The following is a 22494-nucleotide window of genomic DNA, read 5'->3' as shown; positions in this document are numbered from 1 at the left end:
AAGAGAGAGAGAGTGTTATAGGAAGTAAGACAACCCCAGTTTTTCCAGCGTAAATAATAGTAGAAATATTGTCTTATAGTTATGGCAATGACAGAAACTGAAGTTAAAAAACAAAACAACAAAAACACAGTCTGACACAATAATGAGGAAAGCTAAGAGAAAAGGGGAACGTAGGAGAAAGGAAGTGCCATTAAGACTGGTCTCAGCAGAAGAAGAGAGAAAAAGAGCAAGTCAGGAATAGGCAACAGAGGGGTGTTGGGGAAATGAAGACATGTAAAAGAGGAATGACAGGAAGGAGAATCAAGAGGCGGGAAAGAGAAGAAATTAAGACAGATGAGGGGGCAAAGAAGAGGAGGAGAAGGGGGAGTGCAGGAGGAAGAAGGCAGATGATGTTGATGTTTGCTTGTTATTCCAGCTCTAATTTTCCCCCTGGAGCTCATTATAGAGTCTGGAGAGAAACGAACCAAAAAACCTTAAAAACCAACAGAGTGGAGAGAGAGAAAAAGAAGGATAAGCATCCTAAAAAATAAAACATAAACAAATGGAAAAGGAGAGAAAAGGTTAAGAGGCACCATGAGAGAGCTAAAAGGGACAGAGAGTAAGAAGGAATACTCGATATAGAGAGAAAGTGAAGAAATACAGTGAGTGAAGATCCACAGAGATGTGGAGACAGGAGGAGACAATAACAAGAAAGACACATATAGTGAACACCACCCACCGTTACACACACCAACACACCAGGGGCTGTGTGTGCTTCTGTCTGCTTTCAGAAGTGATGCCAGCTTTTGACAAAATAAACTGCCAGGCCAGGCTTAAAGTAGGTTTAAGAAAAATAAAAGTACCATTTAAATTTTATTGATTTCAGAGCAAATAAAAAAAGAAAACATTAGATAAATTGATTTGATTGATTCATAATAATATTCGTGATATTAAAAATAACGGTACAAATAATACAAGTAAATAAATAAAAATACTTTTTTAGGTTTTTTTTTACATAAGAAGTAGTCTCAGATTTTTCGCCACAACTTGGTTTGACCCAAAAACAAAAACAAGAAGCATGTTTTTAATCAGAAGAGCAGAACGGCAGCCTCAGATTTCCACACACAATCACTAGTAAGTTTCTCTTAGAATATTTTTTTCTTTTATATAACACTGAAGTACGGAAATACAGATATTATAGTCATCAAACCAGATTCAGTTTTCAGTATTAGAATTATCATTATTATCATCATAATACCAGTAGAATAGAAATGGTGTCTTAAATTTTGCTATAATTATATATCCATTTGTATATATACTGTGTTAATTTATATATATATGCATATATATTTATACATATACTCTATATGTATATATATATATAAACTGTATATATTATAGAGTTTGTGGTTGTAAGTTGGTTTCAGTGTCCAAAGTCCAACATTGAAGAAAAGCAAGGAAGGATCCGTGCTGGGAGGCAAACGAGTACAGCAGCAGATAAAGGACAGACACGAGGGAGGAGTGGAACGGGGACAGAAAGGAAGAGAGAGGGGATAACAGAGGAATACAAAACAGAAAGAAAGAAATCTGCACTTGTGGGTAAACGGCATAGTCAAAAAAGAGACGAGGATCCTGGAGAGGGAGGGGTACCAATCTGAAAAAAAACAGCAGCAGTGAAGGATGGAGATGGAGCTCGGGATAAAAGGATGGAAGGAAAGAGTGGAGGTGGATTTAAATGTCTGTGTGGCTGCCAGAGATGAAAAACACACAGAAGGATCTAGGTACTTTAGGCTTATAGCAATACGTTTAATGTGACTCTTATCAATACCACATTTAGGTTCATTAGATATGGTCACCAGAGACTCACAAATCAGTATTGAGAAGATTGATGGGTTTTTATTCTAAATTAAACAGTTTACCCTAAATTCCCTGTTTTAGATATGTATACTTTATCATCTTCTCCAATGCTCGGAATTCTGGTCTTTTGGGAGGATTATGGAAAACTACTTGAATTACATTTTAGGGGCCAATCAGAATCATGGTGCAGAAATTATTTTGGCCAGATTCGGGCAATAGTGTAAGAATGAACCAAAAACTGACTTCCTGACTCATGTGAACACCCCTTTGAGTTGGAACAACAACTCAGAGACCCTTATCGTTATTTAATGCTCTACTAAAACACATCTTCTTTGTAGCATCCATGTTGTTAACACATGATGACATACAACCAATGAACACATAGAAGTCAGAAGAGCCATTTCTAACCGAGGAAATACGACCATCCGAGTAGCACATGAATAAACCATTGGCATTGGCAAAGGTGTGTCAATGTAGTTTCCAGAGCTTTTTGAAAGATTGTGCTAGCTAGTAGTCTATTTCAACATCTTCAATTGTCCTGGTATCAGGTAGATGTGTTTCTTATAACATTTCGAGAGAAACATAATTGCTGTCTGGATTATTTGTAAGAAGCACTACATTTATGTATCGCATACAGTTGTCTGGTGGAGGACATTGACATCGGACAAGAAGAAACTGTCTTGCTTTTCAAAAGATAATGACTATTATGATTTTTTTTTTAAAAACATATCTTTATAGGAAATGCAAATGAAGCACCTCATTTTCTGATCAGAGTTTGGTGTTCCGCCTATGAAAATTATAGTTTGGCTTTAGGGCTCTGATCCAAAGTCAGTGGAGTGTATGTTATCAAATGACTACAAATATCCAGAGTAAATTGGAGATGTGGGGAGCAGTTCTTAAAGAAACATTCTTCAAAGCTTATGTTGATGAGGATCGATGAATGAATGATTGAATAAATGTGGAGAAAAGGGGTGGGGGGGGGGGGGGGTTACACTCAGGCTTCAGTACACGTTGGAACATATAAATGATCACTTGCTTCTTTCAGCAGAGAATAAAAAAGGTTTTGGCTGTCCAAAGCTGCAGTCAAGCCACGGAGAAAACAGAGGGAGGAACAGATGGATGAAAAGGATGGATAAAAGGAGGAAGGGAAGTGAAGAAGCTGGCCATACACCTTCATGTACTGTTTTCATAATTCCTCTCTCATTTACCAAAGAATAATCACTCTGTGCCATACATCTCTAACTTCTCTCTCCTCCCTCTGCAGCGTCCCAAACAGAGTCTGTTGTCACATCCCCTCTTCTCTTTTCCAACATCTTATTCACATCCTTTATCCAACGCCCCTCTTCTTCCTCACTCTGCCTTTTCCTTCGCCATTCCCCAGCTCCTCCTCGTTCGTTTCCACCCCCTGCTCCTCCTCTTCCTCTCGCTCTTCCTCTACATGGGAAACACCAGGAAGCCGGAGAAGGTGGAGTATTTCCATCCTCCCATTAGGTTTCCTCTCTCCAGTTTGAGGTAGGCCCGGTCTCCCTTCTCCATCTGGATCAGAACACCATTGCTGGCCGCCTCTCGCGTCACATCCTGGTCGCCGGCAAACGCTGAAATCACAGGCCACCCGTTGTGCATCAGGCTCACCTGGGTAAGGCAAAAAGGAGAGACAGTTTAATTAATGGTTCCAACAAAAGAAGGGAAATGTAAGGATTTCATTTGTACCATTATCTTCAGTATTCATGTGTCTGTGTTTATTACATCTGACCTGTTTTATACCACTGTACACATTGGTCAAATTAAGAGGCCCTATTATAAATACGTTTTCGTGATATAAATGGTCTGCAAAGGTGAAATTCTCAAAGTTCACCCCAGAAAGATGTTCTCTCCAACACACTCCCCCTCTGCCTGAAACGCCTCCATTGACAGCAACATAATGACATCACTACGTAACACCCTGGCTTCTATTGGCTAGCGCTCCAACACTTTGTAGTTGATAGGTTAATGGGTGGGACATCTGTAAGCAGTTAACAAATCACAATCGAGCCAGTGAGCTAACACATCAAAAAGGACTGGGCTCTGGTTTTAGACAGAGGGTGAAAAGAGGTGCTGTAGCACAGGCAGTTCAAGAAAAATAAAGAGGTTTATGAACATAAAAGCATGTAAACAAGTAATAGTAGAAGCAAATATTACCAATATGATCCTGAAAAGAAACACAATATATCCTCTTTAATGTACTGAGACCATTTAGTAGTTAGGGCTGGATTGTGTTTGTTTTTTAATCAACACTTTGCAATTTGAAATGTGTAAGTGTTGTATATTGTAAATACTAATTGTTATTGAGTTTAGTTTGTAGTTCGTATGGGTGTCCCATTTCAGGCATTTCCATTTTAAAAATCCAAAAGTCTGTGCAGCAATGCAGGTGGTAATGATAATACAACAGAATATTACTTTTGCGTGAAGCAGCTTTGTGCTGTTCACTCAGCACATTATCAACTGATATATAGGGTGATTTTTTTTCAATTACCACTCGGAGAAGATTTTACAATGACTTAGAGAGACATTCACACACAAAGACCCAACATACCCACACAATGTCTGACTCGACAAATGTCTCAATGGGGAATAACATCGTCTTCTTACAAAGAGACAAAGCTGTCAGTGAAGCGTCCCCTCTCTTCCCCGGCCAGCCGACACACACACACACACCAGACACCAGCTTTCATCACTTCTCTTTTGAGCAGCAGCAGAAATACGAGCGCTCCCTGGATTTGTTCCCCCCGTATGCTTCACTAAGGAATGGTTTTATGCAACCCATGGCACAGTTGCAGTTCTAAAACAAACTGAAATGAATTTCGGGGAAATGTCAGTTTATGCAGGATCACACTTGATATAAAACCTGTGAGATTACTCGCCTTTCTGTGAGCAAACTCGCTGTACCTTGATAAGAAAAGAGAAACACCACAGGGGTTGTGTTTTACTGTATTTCTAGACACAGTGCGAGACTTTGACTAGGTGGGGATAGATTTAGTATTTGGCAGAGAAAAGTATTAAAATACTTATACAGTTATACAAATTGAGTTTTGGTTTGTTTTCTGATCTTATGCCACTCTCAGCAAGAGCAGCTGTGGCACAGGAGTGCAACTCTCCGGGCCACAACTAATAACAGGAAAATATGTTTTAAATGCTTTATAAATGCAGTTCATTTGCTATTTACTAAATATATATGCACCTTCAATTTCAACTTCCTTGAAAAATGTTATGATGTGACCTGATAGCCTGACTCTCGAGAACACAAATACACTGTTGGTCTATGAATGTAGAGGAAACCAAACCTAGGGTTTTTTTTAGCACATTTTAAACTTGTGTTGTTTAATTGCTGATATGGGCTGTGGATTTAGCAAAAATCATTGTATAAATATATATACAATGATTTATAGACTTCTCTCTCCCAATGTTAGCCAGTGGGAAAAGATACAGATACATCCATGACAAACTCTGATGTACGGAACAAACGTCCACCTCACAACAAAGTGCCTCTTAAAATGTTTTCTCAGTGCAGTAGTGTGTTACGCTCTCACAGACATCATCCAGTTTTTCTTTACATTATTTACACAGCACACCAGGTTTTCATCTTCCCATAGTGCACTTCACTCCAGATAGAAAATCAAATCTCAGCTCTTTAATACGTCAAAATGTTTCTGTACCACCTGGAAGTAAGTTATTTGAAAACTGTTGCTAAGTGATAGGACACAGTTATAAGCATTCCATAATTATACACTTATCCACCTCATTTTACTACCTGATGGTCGGGATAGAGGATTTGTGTGTGTGTGTGTGTGTGTCTGTGTGTGTGTGTGTGTGTGTGTGTGTGTGTGTGTGTGTGTGTGTACGTGTGTGTGTGTGTGTGTGTGTGTGTAGGAGATGGAGAGCCTGTCAGAGTCAAGAGCTCTCTCGGCCCAGCACTCCTCTTAATAGCAAACTGAACTTAGCATGTGTATGTGTGGGAATGTGTGTGTGTGTGTGTGTGTGTGTGTGTGTGTGTGTGTGTGTGTGTGTGTGTGTGTGTGTGTGTGTGTGTGTGTGTGTGTGTGTGTGTGTGTGTGTGTGTGTGTGTGTGTGTGTGTGTGTCACTCTAAACAGCCAGTCTGTGAATTTGATGAAAACACTCAGACTGTACTTACACTATTTTTCAATGTTCTGAGTAGAAACACCGGCTGGGTCGTGGCAAAATGTTCATTTCACTATGGCGAAAAATGTATCTAGTTAGGGCCTTAATGAATTCACATATAAATGGTGCTGTGTTGCATGTATCATTATATACCTATTGTTCATGTACAGTATGTAGAGTGGCCTTTTGGGACTAATGTGAGGCCAAGGAGGCATCACTCGAATAATATTGTTTTGGCACTCTGTTCTGAACGTAGCCCCTTCCGAACACATTTTGTACTGTAGGGAAAATAACTATCCTTCTTATATGTTTATTTCACTTCCACTATTTTCAGTTTTACAGTATCTTACTCCCTCTCTTCATTCATATTCGTCCTCACTTTGCAGTCCCAAGCCAGAAAATAGTCTCAGCCTTTGAGGCAGTGACATAAAAATAACGCCCACAGATGAAGAAAGGTCACCAATGTCAGCAGGTTTCAAACTGTTCTTTATGGTGAACTCAAGGAACGAGACTGAAGGAATATATTAGCTTAATATGCCAATTTGTGGACAACCAAGTCACAGCTGCAGCGTAATTAACTGGTGTATAATAAATTGGTTTATTACTGTTGTCTTTATAATAAAGGGATGCAGAATATTGACATCTTTGAACATCATTATTTCCCTGGACAGTTCAGCTAATAAAAGCGAAATACCACCTCATGTGTTGTTTACACCAGCAGAGTACACCCATTTTAATGTCTGAAATTAGAGAAGCCGATTTAACGGTTGAAATCCTTCTGAATTAGGATCTATCTTGATTGATAAATAATATGAAACTGTTGATGAAAATCTTCAGGCTGCGAATGAGATGAGAATAAAATCACGTCTGAAATCTCAAACACAGTCTTTGGATCTGCTCTTGCTGTGTGGCTATCATCAATAACTGACAGCGCTCCTAACAACATAAAGACGTAAATAAACTAAACAAGTTCTTAATAAAATGAACTGAACACCCCTTTAGTGGAGGATGTTCAAGGATTGTTTAGCAGTTATGATGAAGATGATGGATGGGTTTGTGATGACTTTGTGAAGGATACAAAGTATTTAAACCCTTTTGAAATCTTAGTGATGCTTAATACTTTTCAAAGGTTACAGTCATTCTTATATACAAAGCTCATGTCAACATAAATGTATGGGAAATGTAACTCAACCCAATGGCCATGGAATAATAATCCCATGAGCGTTAAGAATGTAGAGTGGTGAATTATTTGTGTAGGCCAATCCAGAAGTTGTTTTTAAACAAACTATACCACGGTTGCTAGGCCATGCACCATCACAACTCTGTTGAATGTGAACCTGTGTTGGGCATGGTGACATTCAGTAGTCTTATTTAGTCATTTCTCAGCAACTGCTGTTTTATTGACAGATATATGTTTTGGACATTTACCAGTGAAGTATTTCCTGACATATTTTATGAAGTTTTCTTAAGTTTATATTAACCACAGACATAACTTGTGTAATCTAATCATAAACACAAAAAACAAGGACTGGGAGGCGAGGGAACAAGAAGTGGTAAAATGTTCAAAACTAATTTTCATTCCTGCACCGCTCCATAAGGTTTGCCTTTCACAATGCAGTTCTCTCTCTTTTTCTCAAAGAAAGCATTACTGTTTCCAAGAAAGTATATTACTAAAATGCTAACTAGCTTGCAGTAGCCATCAGCAGTTAGCAGGGCAATCGGCGTGAAGTTAACTGTGTAAACTCTAACTGCTGGATAAGCTTCTTTTACAGAGGATGCAGAGAAAGAACATAGGAAAAGTAATGAAACACATTCTTACCTTTAAACTAGATCAGTAAGTAACAAAACCTTTTATTTTTTACATTTGATTGATCTTATATTTACATTTGTTTACATTTTTACAGTTTACATTTTCCAAGCTACTAGCATTAGCCAAAAATCAAACAAATGCAGTGTGTTTTTGTTAGCACTAAAGAAAAGGTAAGGTGACCTGACTGCATCACCAACAATAATTCATCTTAGAAAAACTGGTGGGGTTATCTGTTTCCCTTTTAACATCCACTTCTTTGTCGAGACAAATCAAGCAGAAACACTTAAAGGAGGACAGTCTAAAAATATCAAGTACTTCCTCCCCCACCCAAAATGTCCAATGGAGCATTACTTTCAATACAGATGGAAAACACTAAGAAGAACATTGTATGTGGAGAGGGGCAACCAAAGCCTTCAAGTTAGCCTCATTAACCTCTAGATCATAATGAAAAAATAAGCAAAGGAGAAGAGACTTGGAAGACAGAACGGTAGAAGGCATAACATGCATATGGATGGATGGATGGATGGATGGATGGATGGATGGATGGATGGATGGATGGATGGATGGATGGATGGATGGATGGATGGATGGATGGATGGATGGATGGATGGAAGAAGGGATTAAACAAGAGGAAGAGAGAGGCAGACACAATAGGGGGAAGGGAGAGGGAGGGGGAGGCAGGGTTCCTGTCCAGTGTGCATGTAATGCTTCCAAACAGAGACAGAGATGCCAGACAAAGAAAAGCCAGCATCGCTACATCTCTCTGTTTCTCTCAGATACACACACAAACCATGCAGACACAATCCCGCCTCTCACCTACCCAGCCATTCACTCATGTGAAACTCACACTTACAAGCCTTTACCCCTTCCCTGAACCCACATATTTTGCCTCCATGCTGACAATCTCTCTTATTTTCAGTCAATAATTTAAACATGCTCCTTTGCAGCGTAAGTGAAACCTGGAATCTGAAACAAAGCTGGGCCTACCTACCAGTCAATAATGACCTTTGGCATGTTGACTCTTAAAATACATAATGGGACCGTTAACAGACAGAGCAAAAGCACTGGTCTGATTTTTGACTCTGTAAGAAGCAAATCAGTAAACATATGAAATAGAAATATCGGTTTAACGTTATGTACCACTATGCAGCCCTGTTGTAATTTTTTAGAAGGGAGGCAGTTCTTTAATTTAGACTTTATAAACAAAGTCCTATAATTTCCCCCCCACAACAATAGCGTACCATAGGGATGTGTTGAGAACTGATACTACGGTACAAAGATAACATTCTGAAAACATGCCCGATAATAACGCCAATGCTCGGGTCTCACGCTGTCCCACTGTCCCGTGGACAAATCTCTAAATAGTTTCGGATACATACAAGTAGCTAATGACACACTGAGGTGACACATTTTATTTTTGTTCCTAAATTACTACATTTTGAACAACAGTTGTGTGTTAAAATCATCAAGAAAGCTAGCTCACGTTAGCTGTTAGCAGCCAGTATAACAAAGTTCTACAGAGTTGCGCTAAGGTGTGTAAATTAAATTACAGAACACAATGCAAGTCAAGAATACAAATCTCTTTTTTGTTTTGTTTTTACTATCTCTATTTTTCCCCATCCATCTCTTTCTCCAACACACACAAACATAGCCACAGTTGTTCAGTGTGTGGTGTGTGCCGGTGATGTATAGCCCTAATAAAGCTGCGACAGTGGCTGTGGAAGGATGAGTCTGTGGTCAACACACACACACGCACACGCACACGCACACACGCACACACACACACACACACACACACACACACACACACACACACACACACATACACACACAGTCAACTAAACCCTCACAATTACCAACCATAAATATAAAAGCATGATAATAGGGCTGTGCATGGTGTCAGGCCACAACCGAACAGATTCATTAATGCATAAGCACCAATTAACTGGTTGAGTAGTGTGTGTGTGTGTGTGTGTGTGTGTGTGTGTGTGTGTGTGTGTGTGTGTGTGTGTGTGTGTGTGTGTGTGTGTGTGTGTGTGTGTGTGTGTGTGTGTTTGTGTGTTTGTGTGTGTAAGAGGGAGGTAATGGGGAGGCAGAAAAAACGGGAAAAAAAGAGACAGAAAAAAGAGTGAAATGGCCAGAGAAGGTTGGCGAGGATCAAAGATAGAAAGAAAACCTTCCTCTTGATATGTAAATAGAAGTTTTCTGACGTTTCAGTGCAGCACTTAATGCCGACGACATGATGACATCCTGTTATTGCATCATCAATTCCTGTCCAGTCCACGGTCTTGACATGACAATGATTCTTTTTTGTCCGTCTTTCTTTCTCCACATTGTCCATTGATTTCACTACTCTCTTTGTTGTCACCTCTCTTTCCTTTTCTCCCTCTCTCTGTTTTTTCTCTTTACATACTATTACAGATGGATGTGGTGATGGATACACACATAATGATGACTCTGTCTGTGGCCTGTGACAACCTCTGTCTTTGAAATGGTCAAGTTTCCAATAGTAGAAGTTTTCCAAAGTTTGAGCAAAGTTACTACAGGGTCACATCAAAGGTGGAATGTGAGAGATTGTATTTATATAGCCTTTGTCAACACAGAGACAAACAGTAAACTCACAACATTGACCACTTCCTTTTGTGATTTACATTTGCACTTTAATGCGACAACAGTGTTGTCTCGATCAGTCCTAATCTGTGTCTCAAGCTGATTTTGTAGCTGCAGCAAGCTAGTTGACTGTTAGCTAAGTTAGGCATGATGCCACGACTGGAAGCTTGGACCACTGATGTGCTGTTGCTGTTTAAACGGCTAGCATAGGAGCTTTGGACAGCTGGGAGTAAGTGGTTTTCCGCATCAGAGGAAGAGGGAATGCTCGTGGAGGGCAGACAACAGAATCGGATAAGTAAAATTAGCTGGCTTGCTGTGTTCTGTGTGGTTGCACTTGCTTGCAGGTTAGGTAGATGGTCGTTTAAAAGTAGTATGATAGTAAGAAAGTCACACATAACATTACAACTGACAATTTTTAAGAAAGTGTTGTATTGCTCTCAATGTTAAAGCATTTATGTCTTTTTAAATTTGAAAAGAGTTGAGCTAGTATTAATGGGATGTTTACTAAGTAGTAGTTTTTAATAGCAGGAAATAATGTTACAAGAACCCTAGGGTTGCTGCTAAGAATATGCTGTTTGAGTGAAGGGACTGTGGGCAAATCATGATTTACAAAAGACTTATGCAATATTTTAATAATGTTGTTGATGCTAGATGAAATACTATTAGCCTGGCCAGGGGACTTTATTTAGGTCAACTCTATCTATTCAGTGGCTTCAAGAAGCTTTTGCATTTTTCGATTTCTGTCCTTTGTTGTTGTACCTTTTGAGTACATGGTTTTTGGAAACCAACAGTAGATGGTTTCTAGAAATACAATCCAGAAATGCAATTACCAGCTGAAACTCTCATTGATGTGTTTTTGTAAGCATGTATAAAACACAGTTTTGAATGCAATTAGTCCATAAATTGAGGACTGAATGGACATGTTATGTCTGTCTGTTGAAAGAAAAAAGCTACCTTTGGCACGAAACGATTACACAAGACCATTATGTAAGGGATTATTTCTGATCTGCTATATATTTAGTTCTATTGAGTCAAAATCACTGTTTCCCCAGCAAATATCAATCCATATAATTGTTGTATATGGCATTGCTATTACAACAGTTTCTCCTCAAGCATTATATCTTACAGTCCGATTGTAGAGATCTATACCGCAAACAACAGACAGTCAGTGTTTCTTCTAGAACATTTATCCTTTATCACTGCTGCAGTGATGGATGTGCACTGACGGACAAAGGACATCAGTCATTGAAGAAATTACTCACTTTTCATTGTAATTGGCCAAAGCAGGCACAGTGGTAAGAAGAATGTAACACCGCCCACCTATTCATTAAAAACATGCCAGTACCAAATAAAGCTTTAACTGCTATGCATTTTATCAGTACTATCTAGTGAGATACATTAGTAGGTGTATCTTCCTCAATTTAGCCTCAGGGAACAACATCATTAAGTGAAGGAAGCCGGTGGACAGAGCCTTCAAACATCATACTTGTTCTGTAGGGAAATTCTAAACAACAGCTAAATGTCAAAACACATCAAGAGAAGACAATTAATTAAGAAAGGTCAGATGAGGACTTCACTGAGAGCAGATGGCCCCAAACATACCAGTAACCAAGAACGTATTATTTGATGCTGATGGAGCACATAGAAAAAATAAGAAAGATTGTGCTTCTAAACCTCCAACCTAATATTAGCTTTGTTTTGTTACTTTAATAACTGGCACCTCTGACAAGGCTCAAGTCTTACAATTATGTTCCAACAAAATGTTGGGCTTGTGAACAGCAGTTGATCATAAACTGCTCTCTGCAGCATTGGCACAGCATGCCATGCAAGTCTCAATTAGAAAGTAGTTAATACACACACACACACACACACACACACACACACACACACACACACACACACACACACACACACACACACACACACACACACACACACACATCGACGATGATGTATGCATACACTGTTCAAAGTTTAGCAATTCTGGACAAACTGGACGAGGTCGGACTGTACTACACTTGGGCAGGCTAAACAATTAAAGCCCTAGTCTCAAAATCAGCACATTAGTTTTTTCACTATAAGAAAGGATGTGGCAAACCTACTAAAAACAATTGAAGACCAGTGTTTAATAAATTAGGGTCAATCCATACTGAAGATACAATGTGAAGGCTTCACTAAATTAGTTTTTTAAAATGCTTTTCCTTTGGATATTGCTAGTTGAGACATCAGCAATAAAAACTGCAGACAGTCAGTGGTGCTCTGACACAGCAACACAGCTCTAGACTGGTAGTGATGCAGCAGCCAGGCTCACACAGACTTTGAAGCTGTTAGCTACACAAAAATATAGACAGGGAGGATTTATGTGACTAACTATTTGAGGGACTTTTCTTAATGCATCAGGCACTAAATGCCATCCTTTAAAGCACATGCTTGTTAAAAACATTGGAAGGCTTTCTGAAAGCATGATGTCAGCACCACATGTTCTTAAATAACGAAAGCTGGCTCAAACAAGCGTTCCTCTAACTTCAACAAGCAACATTAAGGATGTAACTTTTAACACAACATTGTTTAGTTATTGATTTAAGAGTGAGTTATTGAGTTAAACATTGTTTAAGCCAAAAGAGAAATGTTAATCTAAACTGCTTTTGTACCATGTCTACATTAATGACTATATGTTGTTGGTTCCTGTTTCAAAAACCTTCTTTTGAGCATTAACCAGCATTTCCATAATGTGGTGCCAAACTGGACTGTGTGTGTGTGTGTGTGTGTGTGTGTGTGTGTGTGTGTGTGTGTGTGTGTGTGTGTGTGTGTGTGTGTGTGTGTGTGTGTGTGTGTGTGTGTGTGTGTGTGTGTGTGTGTGTGTGTGTGTGTGTGTGTGTGTGAAAAGATGAGAGGCTTCAACTTTGTTAGAAGTGGAAATGTTTCTCCACTAGATACTTTTCACTTTAATATATCTATTAATGCCATTTATATAAACACACCCACTGGGAGTAAAACATATTTTTCTTACTCCCTGACTTAATGGGTGATTTTAATGGACATGTCACCACTATGGTCACCACCTTATCTGCCACCAATTAACTCCATTAAACTGTCACATTAGACGAAATAACTAGTAGGAACAAAAAAAAACTCAATGTTTTTTGTGAATGGGTTTTTTCTTAAATGACTGCAATAAGGTTGGGTTAAAATAAGCTTTTGAGATTCTGTGTGTCTTAAATGTCTAAAATGGTGGCTGCTAAGGAGTGGCTGAATGAGACTGCTAATGGTAATCACGCAAAACTCGAGTCCACCTTTTAGCTTAGCGGTGGTGATACGCAGCCATGCAGAGTTATATTTTTACTTACACTTCAACAATCGTAAACGTGGTTTCAAGATTTGAAGATTATCTTGCCAAAAAAAACTTGTGAGGATCATAAATGTTTGTTTGCCATGGAGCTTAGTTTCAGCTAGAATTCAAAATCCTAGAGAAAAATGACAATGGCCTTTTGTCAGGGAAACCAGTGCAAAGCCAACTTTGATGGAGTATGTGTGGAATATCAGCATTCATGATATCTACAGAGAGCTTGTTTCCCCCTTCAAAGTCAAGATAGCAAACAAGGAAGTTGTTGTAGAGAGGTACCTTGGTCAAACTCGCAGTGAGCCGAATTGGCAAATGTGGAGCAAAGTGCACATGCCCGAGTGTGTGGATTGGCCATGTCCTGGATATAGTAATGACAGGATCCAGTAACGGCACAGTAGGCCAGCATCAGTGTCTTGAAGCGAATAATGGTAGCCACAGGTAGCCAGGGAAGCGATTGGAGGAGTGTTTTAGAGTGGGAGGATGAAACCCAGTCAGGCTAGAGGATTTTGCTAACAAATTAGCTCTGCACAAACCCGTTGCTCTATCACTGTAAGATAAGATAAGATAAGATAAGACGTACCTTTATTAATCCCCGTGGGGAAATTCAGTAACTCAGTAATTCTGTATAGTAGAACATCGCGTCTGAAGGGGGTTTATGTGTGTCATTGAAAAAGCAAAGCCAAAAAGTCATGTGTGATCAAAATCAGAGGGTCATCATCAGGCAACCATGAAAGTCTGAACAAAATAAAATCCATCCACTGGTTCTTAAGACATTTCAGTGTTCAAAAGGCCATCATTGCCATCCAAAGATCCATTTCAGCAACATGTTAAAAAATGACTCAAAGAAGAATTGTCAATACACACCCTTGATAGAAGATTGTGTGTGAGGCTTGTCAACTCGCAGGATATACGGTTTCTCTGGCCAGCAACAAACCAACCTCATTATCTAGTCTTTTCACCCTGCTTCTTCTACCATTTCAAAGGCAAGAGAACATAGGTACAGATAAGGTGTTTATTTATATGGCTTGGACTGATGTCTCATTTTCCTGCATCCCCTCTGTATAGGATGAACACTGTCAGAGCCAGTAGTAGAGGACTGGTGTATTTCTATTTTTTCATCGTCATAAAACAAATCTGTTCCCACTTTATGATGCGGAACACAACACCACACTGCTGGCCACTCACTTCCCTCTAACATAAAGGCTGTAGTATGATGCCAGTGTTGTGACACTCGTAACATTTCTGACGTTGGTCTTGAAGACCATATGAGTGTTTTTGAGGTGCTTTAAGAGTAAAAGACACCCATTTTCCTTTATAAATAACAGGGAACTTGTGTGTTTGTTACAACTGTGGAGCTGTCCAATGAATGTCCTGAATACAGAAGATATAAAAGAAGAAAAAACAGCAATTCTTACTTAAATGAACAACATCTCACAGTCATGCTATAGACTGTTTCCCTGTTAAACAGAAAAATGCCAAACACTTTTTATAATCATTAAATGAACCACAAAGCAGGTTTCATCTGTTTGGCTCATCGCCTATGTTACTTTTAACATAGTCACATCATATTGACACAATATTCCTAAAGAGGTAACATAAAGATGATACACATAATAAATCATATTTATGTTAATTTGTGTTGCCTGCCTTTTTGTGTTTAGCATTCTGTTAGCTGTATTGGGAAGCTGCATAGGGAATTGGACTAAATATATATTTAATAAACAGTTTGATGATATTTAAAGATGTCCATAAGGGATGTAGCATTTGCAAAGTTTCATCCCAGCTGTTTTGAGTGTATGAGTTTTTGAAACGGAATTTGCCGACAATTTAATGAAGTGGTGCTCATGTGGCGTTATTGCAGCTCTAGAACTACTTTATTCACGGACAACCTTGTGAAATAGTCACAAATATTCATTATAGGTTATATTAAATGTGTCATTTAATAGGTAGTCCCTGAGATTATTTATAGCTCTTTCTGTGCTTTGTCATTTGTGAAAAATGTATTTGACAAAATCCAAATTCTCTGGTATATTTTGTTATATTTAAGAACATATAATTCTGCTGACGTTTTTATCAGCTGATACGTTAAGGACACCCTGATGATGAGTCTTTTCATTTTAAAACCCTTACCAATTTAAAAGAAAATACACTGCATTACAATGAGCTAAAAGAATACCTAATGAAATCAGTCTGATTTCAGAATGGCATAACTTTAGTACATTTAAATAATTATGGGCTGCATTTGTTGTTCTGTTTTAACCGCACAACATTTAAAACCGGGGCATGTTTGTTATTGCTCTGGTGTGAAATATCTTATTATGACACGCGACTGGTTCTGAAAGAGGTTGAAAGGATTCTGCTTTCCTGCACACCCATGCAGCAGCTCTGGGTCAAATTATAAAATAAGTTCTTATAACCCAAAGAGCAGCGCTTAAAAGGCCAAATCAGAGCAGCGTGCTCACAAACAGCTTGAAGCAGTGCCTGCAGGTTTTCATCCCTCAATGGAAAAATGATAGTAGCAGTAAGGCTTAATACACACACAGCACAAGGCATTAGATGTGCTCCTTGTGTAGCGTTCACCCCTACAGAGCTACTGTGACCCGAGGCTTTGTGAATGCCATTTCTGAACGCTAAGGTGTTCTAAGGTATTTAATTGCTTAAAAGTGTGACTTATTCACCCTACAGAACCTCACTAAACTGTATACACTATACTATATCTTTTTCCTTTAAATCTCCAGGCCAAGGAAGGTCTTTCTTTCAAAGCAGAAGCTCTCCTGCTGGTTTCTTAATGGATTTGCTGTTGACTATATCATTTTCAAAAGTTAATATTTATTTATTAACTAAGGACATCCCTGAAGCGATTGAAACGTCTGCACTTAGGGGGACGGAGGCGGCGAGGCCTACGACAACCCCAGCCGCGGGGAAACGCGAGGCGTCCCCGATTGATGGCAAAGCGACCCTCAGACAGGGGAGACGCTGGACGGCATTGTTCTTCCTGCCCACTTTTGTGAGGAATTAATTATCAATGAGTAAGTGAGTTAAGAAAAGGGGTTTTGGATTCTATTGGTGTTAACATAATTACAATTTCTTCTTCTATTTATGGGTCGAACCTTTGTATAGCCTCCTCCTAGGCCTTGTGCCGGGGCCATCTATACCCTTTGACCCCCTCTGAAGGCGTGCCTGAAAACAAGACTGCTTTCTGACGTTTTGATTCTGTTAAATTTGCCACACAGTGCTTTTAAAAAGACAAATTGACCTAATACCGTAATTATTATTTTTGAATAAACGGTAAAAACAACTGTGAAATTGGTAACTAAACTATTGATATCCTCCCAGCACCTCATCTGTTTGCCTTTCAGATCAGCAAGCTCTTTGTTCCAAGCTGCAGACATTGTTCAGTAAGGGATATAGAACTCATTTGTTTCAATTTTATTTCAAATATCTGCACCACAGACGACACCGATAACAAAACAGAATTGTTTGATATGTATATTGTAAGCATTTTTCAAAAATAATGTAAACAGAGGAAGCACAGGCATAGCTGATAGGTGGCCTTATGTGTAGTTCTCTTTAGATCAGAGAATATAATGTGTTAAATATGCAATATTTCTGTTTAATTGGTAGGCAAAAAACAAAGAGAGCAAGCTGCTTTTTGACACCCACATCACTTCTCTCACTCCTCACGGATAGATGCATCTCTGCACAGGAAAGGGCTGATGAACAATGGAACAAACTGTTTTTCCTTCTCTTTGTACATCTACCCAGCATCCACTGATCAATACTTACTCATGATGTCTGGCTTTTCTTGCTTTTCTCTCTTCGCCCTGCCTGAACTTTCTCCTTCTCTTTCCTTCCTGTCCATCCTTTGTTCTTCTCTGACGTCTCTTTCTTTTTCCTCCCACGATTTTTGGTTCTTCATTCCCTTACCTTTTTTCACTTGTTTCCTGTTCTCTTTCTTTTTTCACCATCTACCCTGTCCTTCAATCCATCTTTTTCTCCTCCTTTGTCACTGTTTTACATTTACTCACCTTTTCCTCTCTATCCCTATCGCTCTCCTTTCACTGCTGCCTGTCTTCTCCTGCATGCACCACAGTAGCTGCCTCTAAGGCAATCAAACAGTGGGAGTTTTCAACACAGCAGATGCGCTGGATGGATGGATGGGAGGATGAGTGGAAGAGGTTGAGGGTGAGCGGCACACAGGCTTGGAGGAGAGAGGACAGCCTACACCTGTTTTTCTGTCAGAAACGTGACAGAGCACAGCTTCTAAATAAGTTCTTATATTTAAAATGTTTAGATAATTGTATCTAAAGTGTGGCACTCCAATCTAAAGAGTCTGTCATTTAGCAACCGTCAGTCCGGAAATGATCTCTTCTTACCTCAAGTCACTCTTTCACTGTTATTGCTAATATCTCAGTTTCAAATCACAAAATGGCACAAATAACACTGCTAATGATAATGTGACAGGCATTGTGTCCTGCATGGTATGACAGACTTAATTACATTAGTGCCATGAGTCAAATGTTTGCCATCCGCTGTTTATTTGGGCTCAGTCACACAAAGATGACTGGGAATGGGTGCCCGAGCTTCACGTAGCATTTACCCCTCACATATCGCCCGCCTTCCTCGTTGTTGTTATTGTTGTTACTGCTGCTGCCATGCTAATTAATTCAAGACTCCAATAATAAAGTATAAGTAGCAAAACATAACGCCAGAACCCCAGGGGAGCCAACAGCATAATTACACAACAGTTTAATTTGCAAGCGGTACATAGTAATTAACGCAGTTCGGCTTGTAAAGCGCCATCACGTGCATGTTAAATGCGGGAAATGGGCTTAAGACTGCTCAAGTGCTTCATCGCTTGACACATCAAAAGAATCTGGAGACAGCATCTAAGGCACAGTTAACACCAGTTGTTAGTAGGATGAAAGGAGGGTTGTGATACTGCAGGCAGTGTGTGTGAGAAACAAATAAGGGGGAAATATTATTATTTCTACCTAAAACCCATACAGTATGAGTGTGTTGTGTGTAAGAGGGAGACAATTGAAATGCCTGTTTCTGTTTGCTATGTTTCAAATGTACTTAATATTAAAAGGTTAACAAAGGGCTTGGATTTATTTCAACAATTTAAGTGGTCAACACGGCAGAAATACTGGAAGAAAAACTAAATTTCACTCTTAGGATATGTACAAAAAAAATCTGTACAATCCATGGTGTGAAACTGTCAGTCTGTTGTATTTTCGTGTTCTTTCGCACCTTAAAACTTTGTGTCCCTCTCCTTGAAATTATTTCTTATCGCTACCAAAAGTGCTGTAAGGTTCTTTATGGCATATAGGCTAAAAAGGCTTCTACCAATCATAGGGGCAGTGGTTTGATCCCACACACAGCAGGGTGAGACACTGCAAGACACTTAACCCAAAATTGTTTCTGTATGCATGTCTATGGTAGTGAAGTGTGTGTTAGTTGCTTTGAACAAAACCTTGGCTAAATGACATGTGTCTGAATGTAATTTAATGTACATTTTAAATAGTTAAATCAACAAGAACCATGAAAAGGAATCGTTTCGCTCCAATAGCTGATTGCTAATGTACTTAAAGGATGTTTCCTCTTTTTGGTTTGTTTCTTCATGGTCGAATGCTAAATGAAATGTAAGGTAATGAACGATTTTAATATTTCTACATAAAACCTTTGTCCAATGGGAGAGGAAAATGAACTTAATGTTTAAATATTCAAAATCCTAAAGTCAGTCAGCTGCTGAGACACAGAAGGAAACGTCGCTGTCCATGGTGCTGAAAGTACAGCTGCTGGAGCCGCGTGCCCCTCCTCGCGCTCAACACAGCACCCCGTCACTTCTGACGGCTGCACGCGCTTGATTCGGCTCTGTCCTCTCTGCATGTATTGATTAATTATGATCGGGCCAGCGGGGGACTTGCTTTCATGTTAACGCCCACCTCCTCCGTTGTCTCCCGGGAAAGACATCTCAACTAATAAAAGACTTTCAGTGCGGCTGGTAATCAACTTGTGTAAGGGGAAAACAGTGTGGAACGACACAAAGGCGAACAAATAAAAGACACAAAAAACACACACAAGTGGGCTACCTGTATAGTTTGGCGGTTGTAGACTTTCACTACGTGGAAGTTAAAACTGTAAATCCCTTTCCGCGGAGCGATGAAATTACTTCTCTCTTCGTCAAAATTCTTCCCAACGTTTACTAGAACCTAAAAGACAGAGACAAAGAAAGAAACAATTAATTGATTAAAAAAAGACTTAATCCTGCTTTTCTTTCACAGTATTTAAACTAAATGCAAAGTCCCCATCTAACATCTCAACTGTTTTCATGTGACAAACACAAATACACACAAATTACGCCATTTTGATTAGTTATATTCTAGTATGAACATGGCTTATTATATCAAGATGTTAAATGTATTATGAGACAATTAATCGATTTAGTCCACGTGTCATTTTAGTAGGTTACTTTTCATCTCGTAATACTTTCTAAGATAGTCTTTTGAAATGGACTCTAAAGGGCCCCTCAGGCCCCGGAACACACATTCAGATCCACTGTAGTATCTGCTTTTATCTAGGCTTCCCCCCTCTGTGAGAATTTCAGAACTTTGTGGGAAATTAAAAGGGACTTCAATCTTTTAAATCGTATTTTCAATTATGTATTTCTGCAGCCAAATGACTGGTTTTATAGACGGAGGCGAACTATGGCGTATAATTGAACGGCAGTTTGAGAGAGAATTAACCTTTAACGGGAGGCGGGTAGGACCCAGCCCTCGCGACCTGCCGTTACTAAATTATTTGGCGAAATGTCAGTTCCCATATCCCATATTGTCAGCTCAGAAAAGTTGAAATATTCAAAGGGCTTGTCTAGCAGCCTATTCTTTCCCAACTGCTACCTATAATAATAATCGTTACTGTTCGAGACGGATTCATTTCGGCCCCGTTTTTAGTTATCTCGAGTGGAGATGTCCACGAGAGCATTACCACAGGTTCACGAGATGCAGCTGCGCATAAATCTAGCCACCGTATCCACCCTTGGTTTTTATGAACTTTACAGTTTTTCCACAACATGCTCATAAACTTTGACAATCTGAGGCTCACTGGAAATACAGCTTTTAACCCTGACAAGTTGTATTAGTTTGCGTCACCCTAACAAGTATAAAAAAGGGTGGGGAAAAAGAAAAAGAAAAACTCCTATTTTAGTTTCTGCTGTTTGTATGAAATATTTGACATTTAAGTCTACACTTCTTTAAGTCACTAATTGGTAGCTCAACTTGTATTGCTTCCAGGCATTTTAACGACACAAAGCAAGCCATATATTCACACAACCTTTAACTTCATATATCTTATGATAATTCCGTCATCCGGTTAAGGTTATTATTCCCTTGAACTAAAACTGACGTAAAACTATTGTAAACTAACTTTCCTTCCTTGATTTTTTTGTTGCTTTTGGTATTTTAGAGAACGTAAATATATTCTCCTACCCGGTCGAAGTAGATGACCATGGTCCGGTTGCTCATCTCAGAGGGTTCATGGTTGGTGTTCCGGACTGCGGAGAATGCCACTTTGGCGCTGCCCGAGCGCACCGAGATCCCGAGCGCAGTCCCTGTGGGGTCCGCCGCCGGGTTGGAGTCGCACACCACGAGGCACTTCCCCTCCAGGACGATTGGTTCCGTCTCGTTCTGAGCGCTGGCCGGGCTCACCGCGAGCCACACGGCACTCAGAAGGCAAAACGCCAACATACCGGACCTGAACGATTCACTTCTTCGGTCGTCTTCACAACGTCCGCCGCGGGTCTATTCCCCTTGAGAAAAAGTAAGGTAGGAAGAGTTTCCCAATGTTCCCCAGATGAACGTTAATGAAGCTTGTTTTACAACTAGATGCCACTCCGTTTTCTAGGATTGAATGTGCCCACTGCGCACAGTTTCTCCCTCGCGGAGGCTCTTGGAAGGATAACCACACGGTTTATTTTTAGGCGCCTCTTCGGAAATCAGTTTACTGTCCCTGCATCTCCGGTGGAGTCGCCAGTTTTCACCTCTTCTTTTCTTCTTTCCTCACTTCTCAGCAGCTTTGCTGTCACTTGGAAACACAATAAGCGGGAGTCGCGCGCTGTGCGGAGGGGCCCTGGACGAGTGACGAGGCAGCAGAACTCATAGCGCGCGGGGGGAGCTCCGTCTGCTCTCTCTCTCGCGCGCTTGAATTATTGATATGCGAGATATGAGAGTTTCAAACACAAAGGCTCGAGACTAAGGGAAGCGGCTCGCAAGCGCAAGATGCTCCCGCCCTGGTCCTATTTTTTTTTTTTTTACAGACCCCTCCCTTCCCCCCGGTAACTGAGAGCCATCATCGGATTAGCGCGTGCGCGTCTTCGATATTTTCCAATCACTGCGTGGCGACCGCCCCTCCCCGCCCAGCTCCCTTATAGCATCTCTCTCCTCCCTGCTTTCCTCCTCCCCTAGTATTTCTTGCACATATTCTCTCTCTATCTATCTATCTATCTATCTATCTATCTATCTATCTATCTATCTATCTATCTATCTATCTATCTATCTATCTATCTATCTATCTATCTATCTATCTATCTATCTATCTATCTATCTATCTATCTATCTATCTATTATCTATCTATCTATCTATCTATCTATCTATCTATCTATCTATTATCTATCCCCATTGCACATTCTATCAAAACTCAATTTTCCTGTAGCAGACCAAACCCGCGCTTCTTTGTTT

The 22494-nt window shown here is 39.7% G+C and overlaps 1 protein-coding gene across 1 annotated transcript; it reads right to left on the bottom strand.

Moving 5' to 3' along the window:
* Positions 1-818: 818 nt before the first annotated feature.
* On the bottom strand, positions 819-21972 carry cbln1 (cerebellin 1 precursor). Its single transcript, XM_063896994.1, has 3 exons — positions 21246-21972; positions 19851-19970; positions 819-3468 (listed from the first exon to the last, which is right to left on the bottom strand). Exons 1-3 carry the CDS (start codon positions 21501-21503, stop codon positions 3271-3273), a joined length of 576 nt encoding a protein of 191 aa, XP_063753064.1. The 5' UTR covers positions 21504-21972; the 3' UTR covers positions 819-3270.
* Positions 21973-22494: the final 522 nt, after the last annotated feature.

The sequence above is a fragment of the Eleginops maclovinus genome, chromosome 2 (genome assembly GCF_036324505.1).
Source record: "Eleginops maclovinus isolate JMC-PN-2008 ecotype Puerto Natales chromosome 2, JC_Emac_rtc_rv5, whole genome shotgun sequence".
Taxonomy (NCBI): domain Eukaryota; kingdom Metazoa; phylum Chordata; class Actinopteri; order Perciformes; family Eleginopidae; genus Eleginops; species Eleginops maclovinus.
This window is presented reverse-complemented; position numbering and strand designations above follow the sequence as displayed.

Bases quoted from the DNA above. Each gene is read 5' to 3' on its own strand.
- cbln1 (XM_063896994.1), bottom strand. From the start codon at position 21,503: ATGTTGGCGTTTTGCCTTCTGAGTGCCGTGTGGCTCGCGGTGAGCCCG. The intron at 19,971-21,245 runs GTAGGAGAATAT...TCTGTCTTTTAG, and splicing joins TGGTCATCTACTTCGACCGG to GTTCTAGTAAACGTTGGGAA. The intron at 3,469-19,850 runs GTAGCCCACTTG...TGCCTTACCCAG, and splicing joins ACAACCGCCAAACTATACAG to GTGAGCCTGATGCACAACGG.